General features: G+C 41.0%; 1 protein-coding gene across 9 annotated transcripts in view; it reads left to right on the top strand.

Annotated features, from left to right (window-relative positions):
* ICA1 (islet cell autoantigen 1) overlaps positions 1-18,257 on the top strand; it is a 124,838-nt gene that overhangs the window by 77,329 nt on the left and 29,252 nt on the right. For 8 of the 9 annotated variants that reach the window (XM_039523090.1, XM_039523087.1, XM_039523091.1 and 5 more), the window contains 5 exons: positions 1,491-1,553; positions 1,659-1,700; positions 6,051-6,329; positions 11,268-11,363; positions 14,218-14,494. In XM_039523090.1, the coding sequence (XP_039379024.1) occupies positions 1,491-1,553; positions 1,659-1,700; positions 6,051-6,329; positions 11,268-11,363; positions 14,218-14,339 (602 nt within the window). In that variant the 3' untranslated portion in view covers positions 14,340-14,494. Of the gene's footprint in view, positions 1-1,490; positions 1,554-1,658; positions 1,701-6,050; positions 6,330-11,267; positions 11,364-14,217; positions 14,495-18,257 lie in introns of those variants that run through there. The other variant, XR_005593763.1, reaches the window with a different exon arrangement.

The following is an 18,257-nucleotide window of genomic DNA, read 5'->3' as shown; positions in this document are numbered from 1 at the left end:
TAAATTTTTATTCCCAATACATTTTTTTAGGCAATCACCAACTTCCAGTACAGTGACTGATTAATCTTTATCCTTCATTATGGGAGCCAAAACAATGTTACCTCATGTTGGGTGCAATACCTTTTGTGTTAGAAAATGTGTATACTTTGATGATGTTTTACATGCTTGAGGTCCCATGCAGCAAGCAGTATCTCCCACATTGAAGTCTCCCATAATATTTTTTCTTTTTGACACCTTACGGATAGGTGCTTAAGGACTAACTGCTCCTCTTTCCCCCGATGCCACACCCCCTAGCCAGGCCAGAAGCTGGAGTTGGGCCGCCCAGGGAGCCTGAGCCGCTTTGGAGAGCCCCGGACCCTCCACCTGCCCTGGGCAGAGGGCCGGCGGACCCTAGAGCAGCCCAGGCCCATGTTCATTCCCTTCTGGTGACTTTTTACTGTTTGTTTTATCAATTTGTTCCAAAAACCCCTCTATTGACACCTCAATCTGGGACAGTTCCTCAGATTTGTCAGGTAAAAAGGATGGCTCAGGTGTGGGAATCTCCCTCACATCCTCAGCTGTGAAGATCAATGCAAAGAATTCATTTAGCTTCTCCCCAAGAACCTTGTCTTCCCTATGTGCTCCTTTAGCACCTTGATCATCCAGTGGCCCCACTGATTGTTTGGAAGGCTTCCTGCTTATGATGTACTTAAAAATTGATTTGCTTTTAGTTTTTGTGTCTTTTGATAGTTGCTCTTTAAATTCTTTTTTGGCCTGCCTAATTGTACTTTTACACTTGCCTTGCTAGAGTTTATGCTCCTTTCTGTTTTCCTCAATAGGATTTGACTTGCAATTTTTAAAGGATGCCTTTTTGCTTCTAACAGAGTCTTTTAGACTGCTATTTAGCCATGGCGGCATTTTTTTGGTTCTCTGTTTTTTCTTGGAGGGAGGGGGCCGGGGGATATATTTAGTTTGAACCTCTATTATGGTGTTTTTAAATAGTTCTCATGCAGCTTGCAGGCATTTCACTCTTACTGTTCCTTTTTGTTTCCATTTAAGTCTCTTCCTCATTTTTGTGAATTTCCCCTCTTTGAAGTTAAATGCTAGTTCTTCTTTAGTATTTCCCCCGTTCCTAGGATGTTAAATTTAATTACATTATGGTCATTATTACCAAGTGGTTCAGCTACATTCACCTCTTGGACCAGATCCAGTGCTCCACTTAGGGAAAAACAAAAATTGTTTCTCCCCTTATGAGTTCCAGAACTAGCTGCTCCAAAGATCAGTCATTAATGCTTTCTAGAAATTTTATCTCTGCATCCCATCCTGAGGTGACATGTACCCCGTCAATATGGAGATAGTTGAAATCCCCCATTATTATTGTTGTTTCTATTTTCGTAGCCTCTCTGTATCACCCTGGGCATTCAAAATCATCACCACCATCTGGTCAGGTGATCGATAGTATATACCTACTGCTGAACTTGGTTTGACTTGCTTCATGTGTTTGTTTACAGCTGAAGATGGAAAGGACATCCTTTCTACCTTAGGAGGAAGCTTTGACTATAAAGAGAATTCTGGTAACCTAGACTGAAACTGCTTTACTTTACAATTTATAACTATTGATTACATAAGGAGTCAATGAATGACTAATAATTTTTTGTGCTTTGCTTTTTAACCACTAGGTGCCATAGATGATTTATTAGACCTGAAACCTGAAGAAAATGGTATGTGAAATTCATGCATGTCTATTTTATCAGTTTTCCAAAAGCAAAACACCAAAAATAATTTTAATCTTATCTTTTTCTAAATGAGATCCTCCACCTACAGTATTTAAATATTGTTAAAGGACTTCAACTCTGCATATGTAATTTGTGGGCACTAAATCTGATATTGAAATAAAAAGTAAACCCTATTGAATGCAATAGGATTTACAGTACTTCAGTTTATTTGCCAAAAAATATAATTGTCTTGCTGGCAAAAGATGTAATTCGTATTTATTTCAGTGGGGCTAATGTTATGCATGTTACAGTGTCATTCCCATCCTTCCCATAATGTTTAATAATCCTGTCTTTTATTCTTCTTTGCTTTTGATGCCCGCCTTGTCATTATAGTTGTAATGACTCTATAGCCACTATAACTTTTTTGGAAATATGGCAGATATCAGTACCAGAAACAACTGATTTGAGCGCCTTTAAAAACTTAACAGAACTGTTGGGTTCTCTGACCCTCCCTTGTTAATTAAAACAAATATGCTGTTCTCATTTATATACAGGAGAACAATCTATAATATATACTTCTGCTTGTATCCTCTGCTGGTTAGACTCGTGTCAGCACTAAGGGATGAGTAGTATTCACTGTTCTTTCCCAACTGTGCTGTTTTAGCCTGTCTTTTTCTCCTACCCCCACTTCCGTTTAAGAAGGTCCCAACTAATAATAATGACATCCTTTGTTTACTGCACTATCTTATGAAAATGCAGTAACACTTCATGCAGTGGTTTCATTTGCTCCTAATTTACTTATCTCAGAAGACCACAGTCTTTTATGACTCAAAAACATTATGTAGCTGAGTCAGATAGCCTAAAATATATTCACCAATCTATCTGAGGAGGAGTCTATGAAGTATAGAATTCCAAATGGGAAGGAGTGGATACAGATATCTACACTTTAGTTAAGACAACGGAACTGTCTAGGGGAAAAGTTTTTCAACTAAAACTTAGTTTTTGCCAAAAATGCAGATTTGATCAAAATATGTTGCAAATTTGTTTTGAATTTGCTGAATTGTTTTTGTAAAAAAAAAAAAAAGTTGTTTTGACATTTTTGAAGCTAAGATTTTTTTATTCAAAATGATTTTTCATTTTGAAAGTTCTGTTTTATGCGTCAAAAATTTAAAGAAGCTCAAAATCAAAATGAAACAATTCATTTCAAGTTGAACAAAATGTTGCATTTTGGGTCTAAATGAATTTTATTATTTTTCAAATAATTTCAAAAAAATTCATTTTCAGGTCAATCCAAAAGTAATTTTTGGAATTGCCAGAAAACTGAAAAAAAAATAGTTATTTGCACAGCTCTGTTTTTGAAGTGCTGATGAAAATATTATCTAGGGCCATGGAGATGCTGACATAGTGATGATTTCTCAGTCATATGTGTAATAGAGAGATCCAGACTCTCCATGTATAAACTGTTAGACATGGTGAGTTTTTGCTTTGTGGCTTAATATTGTGTCCCTCTTGTGCCTGGTAGTGGCCTTTTTCTCTTTCCTTTTTCCACCACTTCCACCATCTTCTATGTCGAACATTCCTACTGGAGTCACAGGTAAGGCCTGGTAGTGGTACAGGTTTTGAACCAATTTAACAGTTTCTGAAAGAGTTGGATTTGTACAGTCCTTAGCATGGAGGTGGTTATGCTGGTATAAAGGTGCTTATGGTGGTGTACCTTATTCCTCTAATTTTATGAAAATAATATCTACTGGTATAAACACCTTGATACCTGTACAACTGCGAGGGGGAATTTTACCACTTTAACTCTACCAGTATAGTTAAAGTGGCACAATTTTTGTGTGTGTATACAAGTCCTAATTCGCCTTCTGTGTTGTTTGACCCTCATGTTGTAGTGCTTTCAAGCCACATTCTTCTTCTTCTCTCTCTCTCTCTTTTTAAATACCCTACAGAATGGTTCTAAAGGACACATACATGTTACGTGTATTCAAACAGACAAAAATGAAATGTGATGGCAGGATTTTTTTAAATGTGGTGTTTAAACATTTCCAGGGCTCAGAGCTGTGTGTGCAGACAACGAAAGGATATGGTGGGAAAATGGGCAGGGGAGAAGACATGGTGGACAGAAAGCAAAGGAGAAAAACAAAAAGTAAAACAAATATGAAAGTGTCGGAGAGGGGTATGAAGTAAGAAAGTCCATAACTTATGACCTAGTATAGCTACCACACTGGAATAGTCAGAAGAAATTGAGTTTTCAGATTTAAATCTTCATGTATAATTTCTTCACTAACTAGGTGTGATACACATGAAAACTGCAAACCTAGCATAGTTTTGATCTGAGCTGTATCACTGCAAACCTTCTTCCTGTTGTGGTAAATTTAATTTGTGGTGAGGTGCAGTAATGGTATCACATTATCACTAGTAACAACACTCTTAATACATGTTATCTTCTCCTGCTAGTCTTGAAACTTCATGAAAGTAAAACATTTCCTGCTGAAACACTAGGAGAGTATGTGAGTGCTTAGATATCAGAGTGATAAATGCCTGAGAAATACTAGAGAGAGTACTGTTGTTACCATAGTCATGAGTGCACTGTAAATATATGGATAAGTACTGCTAGGTGAACTTTGAAAAGTTTTGAAGGTATTAATGTTCTTAGCCACTCCTCTGAGATGAGGGAGGTGGGGTGAAAATCTCATGAGATAGGTTTTCTTGTGATACTTCCGGTAATTTCTAATAGGAATGCCAGGAGAATAGGCTTTTCTGTGCTCTTTCCATTTTTGATCCCACCTAAGAAATGCAGAGCCATATAAAATTGTAAATTAAAACGATGTTTAAATGTTTGGATTCTACCTTAATATTGGCTAAAAATTCAGGCTGGTTCTTATTTTATAGGAGCTGGTTTACTCATTCCTCATATGTAGATGTTTGTATTCTCCTATGTGATATTGACTCATGTGCCTATTTAAAACTCAAGTTCTGCCCCTTTTCTCTCTACTGACTCCACTGTGGTCACTTCAGTGTAAGTCATTATGGTCATTTAAAAAAAAGAACACATTGAAGTAGGGAGTTAGATTGAAATAAAATGTATTGACCATTTTGCCTCATGAGATCCTGTTGTCCATTCTTACGGTCTCTTATGCCAAAAACATTAAAAACATCTGTAATCTCTACAGTTGTATGTAAGCAGAAGTGGAGGACAAAGTAAGATAACTAGTCATCTGAAGCTTTGCAAAATGAAGCTGCCTCTTGTGCTTTCACATGCTCGAGGTATACATAATTGAGGTAAACTGTTCAGTTTCATTAATGTGATAGTATCAGACTTGTAACCAGTGCTAAGTAGAAGATGGAAACCACTGTTTTCATTATCAGCATAGTCCCTCAATATACCTGTAGTCCTAAACATTTCCGGGTGAAGATGAAAGTAACACCTGTTGATTAAATCCAGAGATGGTTTCTTTCAGTTTGAGTACTGTGACAATATCCGATGTAACCAGATGGTTAATAGTTATGATCAGGAATTATGTGCACTGTGTATGTCTGGGGGGGGGGAATTAGACTTTTTAAAAACACTAACCTTGCCAGCAATAACCTAGCAGCTTCTTTAACCACAGTTCCTTTGATATAGAAGGGGAAACCGGTCAAGAGGATAATGAGGGTTAAGAGCTGGGACTTTCAAAAGTACGCAGTGCTGGTCTAACTGTGCTCCCATTAAAATTAATAGGAGTTTTAACATTGACTTCAATGGGAGAAGAATTAGGCCGCTGCTGAGTGTCTTTGAAAATCCCCCTCAACATGTCTAGTATGCAGTTTTTTTTCAAATAGAGACTCCCAACTGATCCAGTCATTCATCAGTGGGTCAAAAAGTCCAACTGAACAAATGTTTGCTATATATTTGAATCTTACACAGGCAGCCTTCTATTTGGGCATGCAGCAATCTGATTTAATTTAAGGTCAAATGAGTCCTTTTAGAGTGCACGTATAACAGGAACCCATACAGCAAGCAGAAGAGCAGCCTTCTAGAATTTATTAAAACTTGGACTATACGGTGCTTTGGTTTGTGATTATGAACTTGTACTGCATTTTAAATGGAAAAAAGTCTCTGTGGAGGTAATTGTTTTCAAATACCTATCAAAGAATACCTTGCTGCATAAGCTGCAACTGGACTTGTCCACGGAAACTGGGCCTGGAAAATGGGAAACCATAGACATCCACACCGAGTATACAATCTGAATAGGATTCAGTATATTAAAACTGAATTGAAGTTTTCTGTATTCCACTTTGTTCTGCGTTTGTTTCCCTGAAAGTTAATTCATCTCTAGTAATTTGTCTTGTTCCCCACATTTTGTTTAAAATCAGCTTTGAAAGACCATCTTGCAAACTCCCTGGAGCCTGAGTCTGGTGATAAGGATGATATGGTATTGTTGAATGAGATCCTCAATGCTTCCTCGTTGGATGAGGGGGAATTCAGCAAAGAGTGGACAGCTGTATTTGGAGAAGACCCGCTCACTGACCTCTCCACTACCTCTTCAGCCGGAGAAATGGAGAGCACTCCATCATCAGTGCCAGCACCATCAGGCTTTCTTCCCTCACAGCTCTTAGACCAAAACATGAACGATTTACAGTCCTCTCTACATGGTGAGTGTATGTCTGGCACTTGTGTAAGTTTTTCCACGTTTGGGACCTTAGTCTCTCTCTACTTCAGTCCCCAATCTTTGTCCGTCTTGGCTGTTTAGAGTGTAAACTCTTATGGTATGTCTACACTGCAATAAAATGCCTGTGGCTGGCCCATGTCAACTGACTCCAGCTTGGGCGATGGGGCTATAAAATTGCTGTGTAGACATTCAGGCCTGGTGCCTGGCCTCTGGGAATGAATGTCTACACTGCAATTTTATAGCCCTGTGAGCCCGAGTCAGCTGACATGGGCCAGCCACCGGTGTTTTAGTGCAGTGTACAGATGATACCCTGAGGGTCAGAAATTGTTTCTTACTTTATGTACATACAGTATTTCACGCAATGGGGCCTGATCTCATATGGAGCCTCTTAGGCATACTGTAGTACAAGTTGTTGTTATTTCTAAAGTTCAGCTGCCTTTTTAAAGGGAACGTTAACTTCCCGCTTGCTATATTTTCGATCCCATTTACTTATCCATAATAATTAAAGGACTCTTGTTAACATTATCTGTGTAGACATATCATTCAGCTGGAGAAAAATGTGCAGCTTGCTGGTTCCATTTCTAAATTGAATTGTGGTAACTTTTTTTTTTTTAAACTTACTTCTGACATTTGCAGGGCTGAAAAGTAAGCTGCTTGACTTCCTTACTGTCTCACTGATGATCTTTTTGTCTAGTCATGTCATAAAGCCATTCTCAGTGAACAGGCAAACCAGAATAGGCTCAAGGCCAACAAATGCTTTCAAATTTATGAATTGCAGTTTGTGTTTTCAAAGGCAAAATTCCTCTCTCTAACTTGCTCTGTAGTGATAATGGGAATACAATACAGGAGACTACTTCATAAAGATACTCTGGTAATCTCTTAAAGCAGTCCTTTTCAGATCCAGCGTATTAGCACAAAACTCAGCACAGTTTGTATTGAGGACTTTTTTTAAAATTGGTTTACTTGTTGAACTGTCTGTTCTAGTCAAGCAAGAGCAGAGTCCAGTGTCTCTTTCAGAGGCGTTCTGCTCCCCAACTCTTAGTGCAAGGACAAAAAAGGTAAAACTGTGTAAGAGTTAAATACTGTTCTACAATATGTGCAGATTTGTGGTCTGCCAGTCTCATCAGTGTAAATCTCCCATCAGTTAGTTCTTTGAGCCAAATACTGGTCTCACGGAAGTCAGTGGGAGAAGGTTTCCAGGCAAAATTCCCATTTATTTCTGTGAAATTAGAATTTGGCCTCATTTGCTTAACTGACTCAGCCTATCCATTGCCAACCATTGGCATATAAATGGGGCTTCTGATTTCTGTAGTAACCAATAAACACTGATAAAACACCACTATGCCAAGGGGGATGGGGGGAAATGTTTATCCAGTAAACTCCAGAAGAACACTGGAAATGGTTACTCAGTTCATGTTGCCTTCATCCCTTTCCCGGTGCAGTTTGTTTATATAGGCCAGGGGTTCTCAATTTGTGGGTCGGGACCCCAAAGTGGGTCACAACCCCATTTTAATGGGGTCGCCCAGGCTGGTGTTAGACTTGCTGGGACCCCAGGGTTAAAGCCAAAGCCCGAACCCCACCGCCTGGGGCTGAAGCCGAAGCCTGAGCCCCACTGCCCAGGGTCATAGCCCCGGGGCTAAGGTTACATGCCTCCTGCCCAGAGCAGAAACCCTTGGGTTTCAGCTATGGACCCCCACCAGCCCGTGGTGGCGGGGCTGGCATGTGCTTGGCCTTCAGTCCCCACTCCTGGGGTCATGTAGTAATTTTTTGTTGTCGGAAGGGGGTCACGCTGCAGCGATGTTTGAGAACCGCTGATGTAGGCAATGCCGCTGCTCCCTGGCTTGTATCTGACACTGTATCATGCTGGGTATATCATGCTCAACTAGAGTGGCAGCAAATTCCTACCTTTCTGTTGGCCATTCATTAGACGGAGCATTGTGCACATGTGTGGGATTTAAAACAATACTATATTACAAATTGTGGAAGCAATTTAAAAAACACTTCATCGCACAAGAGCCCCAGAAGAATATGTCCATGGTTATCAGGATTTCATTGTGGAAGACAGCAAAGGAAAGAAGGTACTAGTGTGCAAATATCATAGAGCAGGGGTCGGCAACCTTTGGCACTCAGCCCGTCAGGGAAATCCGCTGGTGGGCTGGGACGGTTTGTTTACCTTCAGCGTTCACAGGTTCGGCTGATCGCAGCTCCCACTGGCCGCAGGTTGCTGTGCCAGGCCAATGGGGGCTGTGGGAAGTGGTGTGGGCCGAGGGATGTGCTGGCCGCCACTTCCCGCAGCTCCTATTGGCCGGGAAAGGCAAACCGCAGCCAGTGGAAGCTGCAATTGGCTGAACCTGCAGACGCTGCAGGTAAACAAACCGGCCCGGCATGCCAGCGGATTTCCCTGATGGGCTGCATGCCAAAGGTTGCCGATCCCTGTTGTAGAGTTATGATACATATTGTGTGTCAGAAAAAACTTCTACTAGAATTATCAGACATATGTAGTCTAGAATACACACACAAACCTGAAAAACCCACCATCAAAACCAGATACCTTTTAGCGCTGCACCAGTTGTCCATTAGTTAAACTGACGAGATTTAAAAGAAAAAGATGACGAGATGGATGTGGCACATGAACTTACAGGGGCTTTGGTACAGTCTAGTGTAAGCCTTTCCCAAGCAGATTGGCTGATAGGCTTCCTTTATTATTGATAATTCTAACTTTGTGGTATGCACGTTTAAACTTTTAACAGTGCAAGGTCACATTTTAAAGAGGCCGCTGGTGAGGGGCTTGTGGCACAATTGTCCAGTTTGCCTGTACGAATATAGACAATGCATCTCTGCCCTAGGTTTCCATCTCTTTTCCCTTCTTACTAGAGTTGGTGACAACCTGCTGTTCATTGGCAGGGAAAGGACATAAAAGACCTCTGCCACCTCTAATTTTATGTGATTCTGTGGGCATGTCTACACTTACATTAGATTGACTACACTACAATCGATGCAGCAAGTGCTGATTTAGCAGGTCTGGTGAAGACGTGCTAAATTGATGGGAGAGCAGTCTCTCATCGATTTTGTGTACTCCATCTCCCCGAGAAGCATAAGGGAAGTCAACGGGAGACGCTCTCCCATCGACACAGCACAGCGTAGCCACCTCGGTAAGTGGATCTAACTACATCGACTTCAGTTACATTATTCACATAAGTTAGATCGATTTACCATCATAGTGTAGACAAGGCCTATAAAACACTCCTGCTGTCTATTTTAATAAAATGGCCTTGGCATTAATTATAAACAGAGGGGAACCGTGTTACCTACCAATCAAATAGAAAGAGGACAGATCGCCACAGTAATGGCGGTAGTCTACTGAAGCGAGCAAGACTCTAGGGTATAGACTTTATCTTAAATGGCCTTTGGAACAAGTCCCAGTGGCACCAGGGCCCAGTATCTGACAGGCATGGCAAAAGATAAGAAAGTAAGTAGAGGGATGGAGGAAGAGGAAAATGGAGCGAAACTATGGGAGACAGAGAAGAGAAGGAAGGTGTGGGCTTGTAGAAAGAAGGGAGATGAGAACAAATGAGGATATTCTGAATGCTAACAATTGATATATATATGGCACTTAATATATCCTAGAATTAGGGGCCATTGATTACTAAAATTGGTGGTTGGAAAAGTAAGTCACATGCAGAAAAGACAACATTATGATTGGATTACTGGGAAGAGGATCTGGCTACATATATACACAGACGTAGCACCACATATGGTTAGACTTGTGGTAGCATATACCCTGTAACCATCATAAAAATGAAAGGACTGAAATAACGTGCACCCATTATAGCTACAATAAGCACCTTAGATAACTGTAAATTAAATAATTTAAGGGAAAAAGTCCTGTTTTCCTGTGTGTTTACATTGCACATTTAACAGTGTAATATGGAAGCCTAGTGCTTGTGATCCTGTCTTCCTCTACTGGCTGAGCCCAGCGATTGCATAATCCACAGCTCTCTCACAGGAAAAAGGGGTGGGGGGTGTTAACTCAAGGGTAAAGACTTGGAGTTTTGATGCTACAGTTGGTGGGTTCTATTCCCACTGTGGTGCCTTTGTGTATATGTTATAGCAGCACTTTGTGTGTAGTCAATTTTGCTGTTTACTTTGTTTAGTTAATTTCTCCCTTGCTGAAAAGAATTTTAAAACCAAGGAAGAAGAAAAAACACCCATATAAAATCTTTTTTTAAAGGGAACCTAAAGAATAAAGTTCTGGGTATGCTATTTAAAGGTGCTTTATAAGGACCTGGAATTTTTCAAAATTAATCATTTAAAAATAGCTTCAAGTTAAGTGTCCTTTTAAATACTTAGCTTTGGCCAGTAAATGAAATGATGGTCCCTGGAACTACACAAGAGCAGCAGCAGAAGGAAAAAGTAAAGCATGGGTCAGATTTTAGTTAAATCGTAGTCACATTTACCACAATTCAGATGTTAAAAATCCTCCCACCCACCCTCTTGCCTGACTGGATTGTCTGCACTGGAGCTTCTGTGAACAGCAACTCATTCTGAGTAGTTTTTGAAATGTGCTTGGAAGGTGGTCTTGTTAGGAGGGAGGGAGGGAGTACGAGTGCTCTTTTAGGCAGACTGGAAGCTCAGCTGTGCAGATGGAAAGCACACGATTGCCTTAGCCTTTCGGAACGTGCACCTGGTCAGCAGAAACGCTCTTCTCAAGGACATTGCTCCTCTGCAGAAGTTAACAGCTTAGCTCTATGGAAATGAGGGAGAATATGAGCAGCAGTAACCATAACTGGTAAAGGGGTGAGGTGTTGTATGACTCCATCAACTGATATGAGTTTTCTGCTGTAAAGTACCCAGGATGATACGAGTTCATTAAGTAATTACTGTTGATTGACACTAATGCAACTATGTTATTGAATTTTAGGCTGGGCAGCTAACAGTGTTAGCCATCCATCTATACCACAGCCAGCACAGAAATCAAACAGCCTGAATGTGAATACCAACAAGATGCCTGCGAAAGGTGATATGTTCCTTATTAGTGTTTTCCGTTGCTCTACGATTATTTGCATAATACATTTACCTTCAGGAATTGAATGTGCACACTAATTAAATACTTTACTTTAGATAGTCGGAGTTGGAATATATATGTATATTTATTTGCTGGCACTAAACCTGGTGAAATGTAATGAGCAATCATTTAAATTCCAATGAAATTGCAGATGAAACACAAGGGTTTCTGCTCTAAAATCTGAGAGCCAGAGAGTTGCATCCACATGCACTCAGTCTGAACTGAGCCTCATTTGTTCTGGAGTTCAGGGAGGACATTATGGCTGAAGTACAGGCCTCTGATATGGTAGAACAGAGTCCTGACTGAACATGCTGATCAAGACGTTATTTCAGTGACGTGCCTCATGTTACAGTATTCTGTTTGCTTTGAGGTGCCTGTAGCAACAAGTGAATTATATTGCAAAGAGTGCAACCCTGCATCTTTTACCAGGACAAAACTCCCATTGGCTTTGGTTGGGGTTTGCTGAAAGATTGGGCAAAGTAAATGTAAAGTGTTCATTACATGTCTCTAGCTTCTTGTGTGTGTGCACAAATTCCTCAAAGATCTCTTATGCAGGAAAGACCGGTGACCTAAACCATATTGTGTATTTTTGTTTCCTTGCTGGAGTATGTGAAGTTTCTTTGCATGGTTAGGTGCGTAGGGCTGAGTGGGTTTTGGCATCCGTTTTAGATGTGGTCATAAAGTGGGTGGGGAAGTCGCAGTTGTGATAATTGCATCAGAAAAGGGCAGTTACAATAAACATAATTGAGTTAGTCTAAAACCTATTCCAATAATTGTGAAGGTGGCAAAGAGATTGTGCTTCTCAGACATACAGATAGTGAAGTCAGACCCAGCAGAACTTTTCTCGTCCATAAATCACTTTGTGAACCCAGATTGCTTCTGATCAACCCCAGAACATAGTACCTCCCACTGAGAGGAAGTATTTTATTTCACATAAAATATCATCTGTATCTGGGTTGGCTCCACAGGTCACCAAAAACAACATGCTGACTACAAGACCAGAAATGCAAATCTCTCCTCCTCCCAGGAATTCAGCCCATTCACACACACAGTAGTCAAGAACTCACTGACAGCAATCAGAGACACCGAGTGTGACTTGGACCCCTATTAGGGGTGGTTGACCAGACTGGTTGCCCTGGGCACCTTCTTCCAGGGTGCGCTGTCCCACTGTGTCACTTGGCTGTTCTACTGCACTCTGGCCAGTTGGCCATTTTTGCTGTGCTGATTGGCTGTTTTTTGGCTTGGCACAGGGGAGGGAGGGAGGGCAATGAAAACATTTTCTGCCCTTCCTGGATGGTAAGAGAAAACAGAAGACATCTGGGACACCTGCTAACAGAGACTGCCCACAACTCCTTTGACTAACGAGCCCTAATATGTGCAGCTAGTACTGAAGAGACCATTACGTGGTGTTAAGAGACCTTTCAACCAACTGCCCAGTAACTTGCCTCCCTTTTCTAACTAAGCTATTTGAGATGCTAGCACTCCAGTGCCAGCTCAGGGGTGGCTCCAGGCACCAGCACACCAAGCGTGTGCTTGGGGTGGCGCCGCGAGGGCAGGTCCCACCGAAGCCGCGGGACCAGCAGACCCTCCGCAGGCAAGCCACTGAAGGCAGCCTGCCTGCCGTGCTTGGGGCAGCAAAATGCCTAGAGCCGCCCCTGTGGCAGCTCCCTATGTTTTGGATCGTTCAGGCTAGGGCATGGTACTCAGACAGTACTTGTTGCTCTGATGGATATCTTCCTCCTGTTCATAGGAAAAGGAAGTACATCCCATGATCATTTTATTTCATCTCTCTGGCACCTGAGACCATGTACTCCTGTCCCACCTACCAGCTGCTTGAGGGGTGAATGGAAATGCCCTGAAATGACTGAGGTCCCTCTTCTCAAACTGAACTCAGATCATTAAGGGCAACTTTTCCTCCTAAGAGGGGCCTTCATTTCAGTGCTTTTTGATTACCCAGCCAACTAGCCCCTGCCTGAGACTTAGCCCCAGCCTATCAGACACAGATAAGGCTATGGGGAAAAATTCATTCAAAATCTCCAGGCTTGTTTATTGGAATTCATTCTATCGAGGTGTGAAGCTGCTAACCCTGAATAGCTCCAGCAGTTACAAAATGCAACAGCCTGTTAACATAGCAGGTTGCTATGAACACATCACTCTGTTCCTTTTGGTGAATAAAGACAGGGTCTCCTGTCTTGGTATTCAAAGCCCTACAGGGGATTGGCCCTGGCTACGTGAAGTATCTACTCTCCCTCTACAGCTTATAACCACTACATTCCATCAGAGTAATGAAACTGTTGACCAAGCTGGGAGGCATGTTTGCGGGAGACAGAGCTTTCACAGGAGAAGATTGAAAGTGGTTAGTCCCGTGGCTAAAGCTACATGCAAAACTCATTTCCCTCACTTTGCTCTCCTTCCTTCACATTCACAAACGTAATCAAAACACCTGTCAAGTTATCAAGCAATGTCTCCTACAGGCTGGAAACAGGGAGATGGGGAATGTAGGGAGGGGAGAAATTATTTGTATCTTCAAATAATTAGGAAGTGCTCAGATATTTAAAATTGGGGAGCATATAAATACCTGTATAGACTGATGTGCTTCATGCATTTCTACAGAAATGGGTGGATATTTAATGTTGTTGCAAGTAATATGTTGAAATGTAATTCATTACACTATAGCTAGAAGGAGATGTATTTTCTTCTTCAGTTTAACAATACTCATGGCATTCATTTTGTTTGATCTTCTGCATGAAATCAGCTATGTTTAAGACAAGCAAGAATTCTGACGTGGTATATTTCACTATTCCAGAACCTGCAAAGAATCCTAAAGACCTGACTGCTTGGTTCAATCTTTTTGCTGACCTTGACCCGTTATCCAATCCTGATGCTGTTGGGAAAACAGATAAAGAACATGAATTGCTCAATGCATGAGTCTGCGGCCTATGGTAACTCACACTGCTCCGTTCATTAACACTATCTTTGGGTTTAGAAGACTACAACAAAATGAGTATGCTGTTGTGAAACTATAAAGTATGTGCCATTATAATAAAACTAAAGGGATTTAACCCCCTTTTCTATAGGTACAATTATTTGATCTTGTTTTGTATAAAAAGTTTGCATTTATTTTCTATGTGGACTTACCAAATGAGGTTAAGATTTAGGGCAGAATTCTAGCCATATTAGGATACCTGCTGAAACACTGTCCTTGCCTGAGGTGTGCGGAGCTAATGCTAGAGTGAAATATAAATTATAAACCTATTTTTTTATAATGTTTCTTGTGCAGATCAAAAGATCATGTAATGGGAGAGGCTGCATGAGTCAAATAATGATTGTATTTGCCACTGCTATGTTGAGATGTTAATTCAATCTGTTTTGTTAGTATCCATAGTGAAAAATCCATGCTGGGGCTAAATTCTTGAAGGATTATATTTGGGTCTGTCAAGCTGCTGTATTCATGGTCTCTTTGATTTAAATTATTAGACAAACTGCACTACACAAGACCAAAAATATTGCCCACAGTGCATCCTTCCTGAGTTTTTCATTGTGCCAACAGGATTTGTACATGCAAAGCAGAAGTTGGGTGCCACTGTTGCTTACACACGCCTTGAAAGCATTCAAGTTTTCTGTTAAGAGTAGTTTTCATCAAACTGATTTGATAAGCATGTGTTTCTTGAGCCTGTTGTGACACTAACTCGCCTTTAATAAAATGGTTTTGACAACAAAGAAAAAAAGATCTACGAAGGACCTTTTTTTTCCCAGCTGGAATGCTAGTGTCATTGTTCAATGCAGTATGCGCCATTCATCTGATGATGAAAATTTCAAACAGTAGCTAATAATTCATCTCATTGCCTCAGGCCACTCAAGAATAGCAATGCAGTAGGTTGGCAAGAGAACCCTGTACTCAGATTCTTCTGCAACTTGTTGTCTCTTCTGCTTCTCCCCCTTCCTTTTAAAACAGAGGATGTTAAAGGAGTGTCAGCTTTCACTTTAGCTTTGTAACTTGGGTGAGTTTGCAAAACACACTGTGCAATGTTTGTTTTTCAGTCAATTATACATTTGGGCCCTTTTTTTTTTTAAAGGAACTTCTGTCCAGTTCCTTTCCTGTAGATGCAATTTTGCACCAGCAATTAATTGCATCCACAATTAATCCAAGTCTTCTTGCCTGCCTCATGATCAGCTAGCCAACTGAGTCCGTGAATCGGGAGCCTTGAACTAATTGCTTGAAAACTAAATAAGAACACCACATCCAAGCTTCCCTGGGGAGTGGCAGCTTCCCAGTGCCCGAAGGAGAGACTGCCATGTTCTGTAGAGTTGGAATAGTAGGAGAGTTGACTGGGAGATCTCAGTGGCTTTATGTCACCACAACCAGACCCATAAGAAATATAGACAAAATCGAAGAGAGAAACAGCTCTGTTCCTTCAGGGAGCTCTTTCATAAATCTTTCACTACTTCTTGGACTGAGTGCCCCATCGCTGCATGGCAACCTAACACTTAATCCTTGTCTCATACTATTGGTCTCAGTTATGGTGGGTGTGATGGGTTTGGTCACAGAGAGCCCCCCTTGGGACTGTCACCTGACGAGCTGGAATTACCTCTGAGCCCATTTTCCATTGCCAGTTTGGGACTCCAGAATCCTGCCTTGTTGAGCCAAACATGCTAGTCTGCTGCAACACAGACCCAGGTCTGGGGCACACCCCCAAAGCTGCAGACTTTAACCAAAAACTGCTCAGCAAGTCACCTATCTCCAGCACCCAGACACCCAGCTCCCAGTGGGGTCCAAATCCCAAATCAATCCGTTTTACTCTGTATAATGCTTATATAGGGTAAACTCATAAATTGTTCACCCTCTATAACACTGGTAGAGATGCACAGCTGTTTGCTCCCCCAGGTATTAATCACTTACTCTGGGTTAATCAATAAACCAAAGTTATTTAAATATAAAAAGTAGGATTTAAGTGGCTTCAAGTAATAGACAGAACAAAAGTAAGTTACCAAGCAAAATAAAACAAAACACGTAAGTCTAAGCCTAAGAAACTGAATACAGGTAAATCTCACTGTCAGAGATGTTCCAATAAGCTTCTTTCACAGACTAGACTCCTTCTTAGTCTGGGACCAATCCTTCCCCCAGTACAGTTCTTGTTAGTTCTAGCTCAGGTGGTAACTAGGGGTTTTCTCATGACTGCAGCCTCCTTTGTTCTGTTCCACCCCCTTTTATAGCTTTGCCACAAGGCAGGAATCTTTCACTCCACCTTGTAAATGGAAAAGCACTGGGTTTAGGATGGGTTCCAGTACCAGGTGACATGGTCACATGTCCTGTGAGACTCCAAGCCTCTATTCTTTCCAGCCTGACTCACAGGAAGGCTTGCAAGGAAACAGCCATTTACAGCCACTTGTCCTGGTCAATTGGAGCCACCATTAATAGCCCACACTTTGCATAATTACAATAGGACCTCAGAGTTAACTTCATATTTCTAGTTTTAGATACAAGAATGATACATTCATATAAAGAGGATGAACACACTCAGTAGATTATAAGTTTTGTAATGATATCTTACAAGAGACCTTTTGCATGAAGCATATTCCAGTTACATGATATTCACATTCCAAGCATATGGAGTGCAATGTCACAGTCGGGGGCTGGGAGAAAGTTTGTCCTTAAAAGCTGCAAAAGTGAAGCACAACCGGATGCAAAGCCGCATTTTCAGCTTGCTTCTGAGCATCTGTGTTGTGAATTGAAGGCATGGCTAAAATGTCCTGAAGTGTAACTTTTGGTAGCTCAGTTTCCTTTAAAAAACAAACGAGCCCTCTATAAAATCCATACATAATAAGCATGAAAACACTTTCAAAATTATAGTCATCCAACAGTTGTAGCTACTTAGCTACAGAATTCCAAAATATTTTAAACGCACGTAGCCTATTCTTTTTGTTACTCCAACCTCACTACTCCAACCTTGCCTTGTTTATTCAGCTCCTCCAACTGTCGTCTTGATTTCTAGACTGTACGCATGGTGGGGCAGAATCTGTCATTTTGGTAGGTTTGTACAGCACAATATAAGTTGGTCCTTTGTAATTATGGCTGATCTGGATTTGTAACCTGGGCTTTGCACTACATTTTTTTTCATCCCCCATTTGTGATCACCCCCATAACTCCACCGGTGGCAGGTGGGAACACTAATGGAGATGGTCTGCTGGCATTTAAGATCCCAGTCCCAGTGCTCACTGAAATCAGTAAATATTCTCACTGTCTTCAGTGGGCCACTAGTCCAACATATCATGTCAACCTGCTCTGAGCATAGCTTGACTCCTTGGCTATTAAAATGGTGGCAGCAAATCTCCATTAAAGTTCCCAGGAGCTGCTCTAATGAATGCAAAGGTGGAAAATTTTACTGAAAAATACCCAGTGTGAACAAAGCCACTGAGACCATAATGGCTTTAAAACAGCTATTAGGTCACAGATCATAGACCTCTGAACTGTAAATGAGACTCTGGTCATTTTTGGGTACTGCACAAGTGCAGCAAAGCATCTGCATTGCTCTGAATACTCCTCCTATCCACCCATTTTTAACTACACAAACCAGAACTGTAGCTTTCCCCATATTTTTCTAAAATGGTGGAACTCGTTTGTTCACATTATGGATTAAGCATTGTAAAACGTCATTTTGAAAAGTAAAGTTAGTTTTGAATTCTCAGGCTGTGCCCTGTCCAATTTTTTTTATATTTTTAAATTAAAAAAGAGCTAGAGGGATTTAAAATTCATTTTCAAAAAGAAAAGCAGTTGATAATCAGTTCTACATGTGGACTTGAGCATTTATTCAAGTCTAATACTTGAGCTGGAGTAATAACACCCTG

Source organism: Mauremys reevesii, linkage group 2, assembly GCF_016161935.1.
Source record: "Mauremys reevesii isolate NIE-2019 linkage group 2, ASM1616193v1, whole genome shotgun sequence".
In the NCBI taxonomy this organism is placed as follows: domain Eukaryota; kingdom Metazoa; phylum Chordata; order Testudines; family Geoemydidae; genus Mauremys; species Mauremys reevesii.
The sequence above is the reverse complement of the archived record's forward strand: the minus strand, read 5'-3'. Positions and strand labels throughout refer to the sequence as shown.